At 36.0% G+C, this 7,074-nt stretch overlaps 1 protein-coding gene across 1 annotated transcript; it reads right to left on the bottom strand.

The window, feature by feature from the left end:
• Nucleotides 1-355: 355 nt before the first annotated feature.
• Nucleotides 356-1,294, bottom strand: LOC103127733 (putative olfactory receptor 2W6). Its single transcript, XM_007538616.1, has one exon. The coding sequence runs from the start codon at nucleotides 1,292-1,294 to the stop codon at nucleotides 356-358; it is 939 nt and encodes a 312-aa protein (XP_007538678.1).
• Nucleotides 1,295-7,074: the final 5,780 nt, after the last annotated feature.

Here is a 7,074-nt window from a genome sequence, read left to right as displayed (position 1 = left end):
GTAGCTCTATTTGCATCATCTTATTATTTCTCTCTACTTATTTACTTAATCAACATCTAGTATAATTTTTGGTACATAGTAAATACTCAAGAAACGTTCCTTAAATTAATGAATCATCTTCTATTGGTTATGAGATAGGGAGATATGGAGAAACAGAGATTGAGAGATGAAATAGAAGAACATTGCACCATCCACCTTCTCTTATTGCTCACCTGTGGTGTTAGGCATCAGACTCAAGACTTCACTGATCCAACTCGGGTGCTCTACGACAGAAATCTTCCCAGCAATGAGGAAATAATATTATTTTAATCTTTCACATTTTTACTCAGAACTTTCAGCCTGACTCATGATTTTTCTACTTGTTTTTTTTAACCCACAATATTCTCTTTATTGCACTCTTTACATCTTTGTTTCTTAAAGTATAGATCAGAGGGTTAAGGCTGGGTGTAATGATTGTGTAAAAGAGTGTAAGGAATTTCCCCTCATCTAAGGAGGTGCTATTATTCTGTGGTTTCATGTACATAGAAATAAGTGTTCCATAAAACAGAGTTACAACTGTGAGGTGAGAACCACATGTATTAAGGATCTTGCGCCATCTTCCTGCTGACTTGATCCTCATGACAGCTTGCGTGATGACTCCATATGAGATGAGAATGAGTGACAGAGGTACAAGAAGAAACACCACTCCAAGAGTAAAGACAACAATCTCAATTACTTTTGAATAGACACAAGCCATTTTGATCAATGCTGGCATCTCACAGAAAAAGTTGTCCACTTCCCGTTGTCCACATCTTGGCAACTTCAAAGTCAGGGAACAAAGAATTAAGGCACTTCCCAGACCACCTAGCCAGGAGGCCAGCACCATCTTCTGGCAGAGCTGAGGGTGCATGATGACTGTGTAGTGAAGAGGTTGGCAGACAGCAGCATAGCGGTCATAGGCCATCACAGCCAGGAGGAGACATTCTGTGGCTCCCAAGTCAAGGGCAAAGAAGAATTGCAGCACACAGCCTCCATAAGTAATGGACTTTTTAGGGCCCCAAAGATTCACCAGCATCTGGGGCACAATGCTAGTTGTATAACAGAGGTCCAAAAAGGACAAATTGGATAAGAAGAAATACATGGGAGTATGGAGGTGAGTGTCTAGACAGGACACAAGAATGATAGTTGTGTTTCCTACTAGAGTCATCAGATAGAAAATGAAGACAAACACAGAGATGATGTGTTCTAATTGGGGTCTATCAGAAAATCCTAGGAGAATGAAATCTGTTCCATAACTTGCATTTCTTGTTTCCATTACTTCTTATGAAACTAGGAATCAATACCAAGATAATAAAAAAAAGTCATCATTCTTACATATTTCTGAAAAACTTTTTTGTCATGGATACCCCAGACTCACTTACTTGTACATTTTCTCCCAATAGGAACATATCTTTCAACACTTGTCTTGTGTTCCGTGCCCAAGGCATCTCAACATTAAAGATTATTCACAGTCATTGTAAATGTCCTCTTTTAGTCATATATTTGGTTTCCGGATTATTTAATTGTCTTTTTTATTATCCTTTATATATTTGTAAATCATATGCCATTTATTACTGCTACTGATCCATCTAAGACTATTAGCTTTCTTCTTTCTTCCTTTCCTTCTTTCTTTTTTAAATAATTTATTTATTTATTAAAAATATAGGAGGAGAGAAAGAACCAAACATCATTCTGGTACATATGCTGCCAGGGATCGAACTCAGGACCTCATGCTTGAGAGTCTAATGCTTTATCCACTGTTTTACCTCCCAGATCATAGCCCCTCTTAGCTTTCAAAGTTAAAAGTCAATCTCGTTCTAAAATTATTTGGTTACTTCAAACACATAAAAAGAATATATATGATCCTACTAACCTGGGCAATAGGCAAAATTAGTAAGAAAGTATTCTTTTTCTTTTTATATTTTGAACAAAACACTGCTCAGCTTTGGTTTGTGATGGTACAGTTGGTTTGAATCTGTATCTTTGTGGCCTCAGGCATTAATGTTTTGGGTTTTTTTTTTTGCATAACCATTATGCTATCTCCCCTACCCAATAAGACAGGTCATTAAAAAGGAGTTCATTAAATAATCATTGAGTTATTTTTTTCCCCTGTGGAATTTACCAATCACATGAGTCAATCCTCTGGCCACTTTGAACTCAGTTAAAATCATAATTTCATATTGATTCTAGAATAATACAGATAAAGGATAATAATTGTATGAGTCTCACTGTTTATGAAACTGTATTATACATTAAGTAGAATGTTTTTAAAAAAATCTTTACTTATTTACTGGATAGAGACAGCTAGAAATTGAGAGGGAAAGAGATAATAGAGAAGGGAGAGAGACAGAGAGAATCTACAACACTGCTTCACCCTTTATAAAGCTTTCTGCTTTCAGGTGGGGACCAGGGGCTTGAACCCAGGTCCTAGCACATTGCACTATGTGTGCCCAACCAGGTGCGCCACCAACCAACCCCAAACAGAATGTTTAATGATTGATTTAGTCTGTATTTTTTTGTATATGATTTCTGATCATGAAATTCAAATCCAAGATAGTGTTTATAGCATTTTGTGGCAAGAATACAATGTATTCTGTGATTACAGTAAAATGAGTAAAGATAAATTAACTACAGTACATCATTGTAAGCATTTTTAGTTAGAACATTAAAATAGTAAAGTTGTTATTATCAGGTATCTGAAATTAAGATGTAGTTTGGTTTATGGCCATACCACCCTGAACACGCCTGATCTCATCTGATGTAGTTTGTCTCACTGCAAAGTGAAAACTTAATAAAATAAACTAGTTTTCAGTATCAATAGACAAGGGCCAGGCAGCAGGACACCTGGTAGAGTACATACTTAACCATGCACAAGGACCTGTGTTCAAGTCTCCAGTCCCCATCTGCAGGCACAGTGCTTCAGGTGTCTCCCTTTCGTCCCCTCTCTCCAACTTTCTCTCTCTCTGTCTCTATCAGAAAGAAGCAAAAAAAAAAAAAAAAAAAAAAAAACCAAACCAAACCAAACAAACAACAATAAATCAACAGTGAGAATGGTGGAGTCATCAGGCAGATATCAAGCCCCAGTGATAACCCTGATGCTGGTGATTATTGTTTACTTATATCACAGTAGGATGTGATATAAGTAAACAGTCATGTGTAAATTGTGAACTAAGAATTCTAGGAACAAAAGCACTTGGAAACAATGTGTCATTGTATAATCAATCATTTAATAGGTGTACCAGGCAATTTATAAAGATAAAATGTGTCTATTCTTAAAAAGAGGCTGCCCCAGGCAGACCACCTCACCAATGTGTCCTGAAACCCCATCTCTCTGGGGAAAGATAGAAATAGTCTGGGAGTATGGATCGACCTGCCAACACCCATGTTCAGTGGAGAAGCAATTACAGAAGCCAGACCTTCCACCTTCTGCATCCCACAATGACCTTGGGTCCATACTCCCAGAGGGTTAAAGAATAGGAAAGCTATCAGCTATCTGGGGAATGTTATGCATGTACAAACTATTGTATTTACTGTTGAATGTAAAACAATAATTCCCCAATAAAGAAATAAATTATAAAAAAAAAGTATAGGAAAGCTATCAAGGGAGGGGATGGGATGTGGAGTTCTGGTGGTGGGAATTGTGTGGAGTTGTACCCCTCTTATCCTATGGTTTTGTTGATATTTTCTATTTTATAAATAAATTAAATAAGAAGAGACTGTTTAACATTATCAAAACACTTGGAACTGTGCTTGGTCATATTTAATCCTAAAAATAAAGAACCAGGGGCCTAGGTGTGGCACACCCAGTTAAGTACACATAGTACTAAGCACAAGGACCCATGCAAGGATCTGGGTTCGAGTCCCAGGCTCCTAACCTATAGGGGAGACACTTCACAAGTTGTGTAACAGGTCTGCAAGTGTCCATTTTTCTCTCTCCCTCTCTGTCTCTCCCTCCTCTCTCAATTTCTTTTTGTCCTATACAATAAAGTGGAAAAAGAGCTGCCAGGAGCAGTGGATCCGTAGTGCCAGCACTGAGCCCCAGCTATAACACTGGAGACAAAACCAAACCAAACAAACAAAAAGAGCCACATTCATTCATATTATTATTCTAGCTAGTCTTCATATTTGTCTATGGTGACTTTATCATGATGGATCTAGAACTGTTTGGAATGTATAACTTTTTTGCATAGCTTAAAAATGTACAAACATACTCATGTTCAGAAAAATGACCATGAACACAAATATGTACTGAAATGATAAACCTCAGAAACAGGAAAAGACTTGAACTTCAAAATGCTTTCATTATGAAATTTTCCTGGCTTTTTATTATTGTTATCACTTATAGTTTAGATAGAACTTGGAGTTAAAGTTATCACATTTTGGAGTTGAAAATAGACATCAGAAGGCATCCATTTTGTCTCTGAACTACATAGGACATACTGATACAGAATATTCACAAAATTCTATTCCTGTCACTTCAGTAACATGGAAATAAACTGCACAGGAAATAGCCTCTTACCTTTGTTCAACATCTCAGTTTAGTGAGTTCAAAAAGGAACACAGTAGTCCAGGTGTGCTCATATACTACAAGGAAAAGAGTGAAAATCCATCAGCTACTTACATAATTAACTAATTTATGAGAAAGGAGGAGAAAGTGAAAGACCCAGACACCACTCTGGTACATGTGTTTCTGGTGATTGAATCAGGACCTCATGCTTGAGAGTCCAGTGCTTTATTCACCTCCCAGACCACACTCTACTTACATTTTGTAAGATACAGATCAGCAAGATTTAGCAAGGAAAAAACACTGTTGACTCGACAGTATCTTGTGTCACATAAACTCCCAGTTATCCTTAGCAGAAGTGTTGTCAAGTCAGGAATTAGCTTATTTATTTATTTATTTAAAATATTTATTTAATTTATTTATTCCCTTTTGTTGCCCCTTTTTTTTATTGTTGTAGTTGTTGGATAGGACAGAGAGAAATGGAGAGAGGAGGGGAAGACTGAGAGGGGACGAGAAAGATAGACACCTGCAGACCTGCTTCACCGCTTGTGAAGCGACTCCCCTGCAGGTGGGGAGCCAGGGGCTCAAACCGGGCTTCTTACGGTCCTTGCGCTTTGCGCCACACGCGTTTAACCCACCGCTCTACCGCCCGACTCTCTTTTTTTAAAAAAAATATTTATTTATTTTCTTTTTGTTGCTCTTGCTATTTATTTATTGTTGTTGTTATTGATGTCGTCATTGTTATATAGGACAGAGAGAAAGGAGGGTAAGACAGAGAGGGGGAGAGAGAGATAGACACCTGCAGACCTGCTTCACCGCCTGTGAAGCGAACCTCCTGCAGGTGGGGAGCAGGGGTTCAAACCGGGATCCTTATAGCGGTCCTTGCACTTAGCACCATGTGCGTTTAACCTGCTGCACCACCACCTGGCTCCTGGAATTGTCTTTTTATATTATTTATCTTGTGAGTTCAAATATAGGAATTTTCTTTCTCTCTTTCTTTTTTTCTTTCTTCCTATATTTCTTTTTTTCTATATTTCTTTCTTCCTTTAATATTTATTTATTTATTTGAGAGATATATATAGAGAGAGATACCAGAGCACTGTTCAATTCTGGTTTATGGTGGTGCTGGGGATTGAACATAGGACCTCAGAGCTTTAGGTATGAGTCTTTTGCATAACACTTATGCTATCTCCCCAGGCCCAAAGATAGGAGTTTTCACATTAATTTTAAAAGTGTTTTTCTATATGGAATATATTCTAAATACCATTTTAATTTTCCTTTAGAATTATGATATTAAAATGATACTTAGAGCGTGAGGTGCAGATGTATCTGTTAAACTAGACTATTATTCCATTTTATCTGAAACTCATTTTCACAGTATGAACTACAGTTTCTTATAATACATCATAATTTAATATCTTGTACTTTTTAATAAGATATTGAACAGTGAACCAAATATATTTGGATGTACACAAAGATATGAAGAGAAAAATAGAATAATAAAATTTATTAGGTAACCAAATTTTATTAAAAATGTAGAGATTAAATTGATCTTTCACTAATTTTAAAGAGGCAAATTACTGATACAAAATTAAAGCAGGAAAAGACAATATAAAAATAGTTAAACCTAGAGTTTAGCAAGAGACAAGTATGATTGTTTTAGAGCAAACCTCAGTCTCTTCCTAACTGTGCTAATCAAGCTAATTAAGTTCTTCAAACCCATGATTTTGAGAAAGTGTAAGCAATATCAACTATAAATTATTTAGTATTGTATTTGGCATGTAATGAATATTTAGTAATTTCAAGATCCATTAACTATTCTTGTTGAAACTTAGTATAAGCTCTATTCCTAGTAGACCATTAGTATACTGATATTTATTTAAATCTCATAAATCTTTCACATTTTTCCATAAATGGTAGACCAAAGCCTATGATATCTGAGATCTATGCCATCTTGGATCTGTCTTGTATTAATTTTCTTGTCTTTTTCTTCTTGTTGCAACAGCATAAAATACTTACCAGAAGGTAAAGTGTTAGAATACATTTGTCAAGGAGGAACTCATTGTTGTCATTCTTATGTTCCAAACTCGTATTTACCTCAGGACTCATCAATTCATAATAATTCAGATAAATTCATGTTCAGAAAATTACTGTGTCTCAGACACATTGAATTAGCCACCAGTTTCTTATACTAATATCACAATCACATTAATATTTTAATGAAACAGCCAAGCTAAGATTTAAAACAATCACTTCCGTGGAAGATGGAGCAAAATTAAATGTAGAACTGGTGGAAGAATTGATCAATTATGTCTAATGCAATACATTTTTAATAAAATATTTTTAGTGTGTATTTTTGCTAGACACATTTTTAGGTAAGTTTCTGATTAATTAAGCCAAGAGAGCACTGTGTGGATCTAAGTATAGTGTAAGAATCATTACCCTGAAGCAAGGAAGTATTTATGCACAACTCTAAAGGCTACTGTGTTAATAGGATTTAGACCTTGGAGACTGGTGCTCACAGAGGTGATTAAGAATTCTATGTCAGTGGT

Source organism: Erinaceus europaeus, chromosome 4, assembly GCF_950295315.1.
Source record: "Erinaceus europaeus chromosome 4, mEriEur2.1, whole genome shotgun sequence".
Classification (NCBI taxonomy): Eukaryota; Metazoa; Chordata; class Mammalia; order Eulipotyphla; family Erinaceidae; genus Erinaceus; species Erinaceus europaeus.
Note: the sequence above shows the minus strand (reverse complement) of the source record. Positions and strands in the feature narration are given on the sequence as shown.

Coding starts and splice junctions, on each gene's coding strand:
- LOC103127733 (XM_007538616.1), bottom strand. CDS start 1,294: ATGGAAACAAGAAATGCAAGTTATGGAACAGATTTCATTCTCCTAGGA.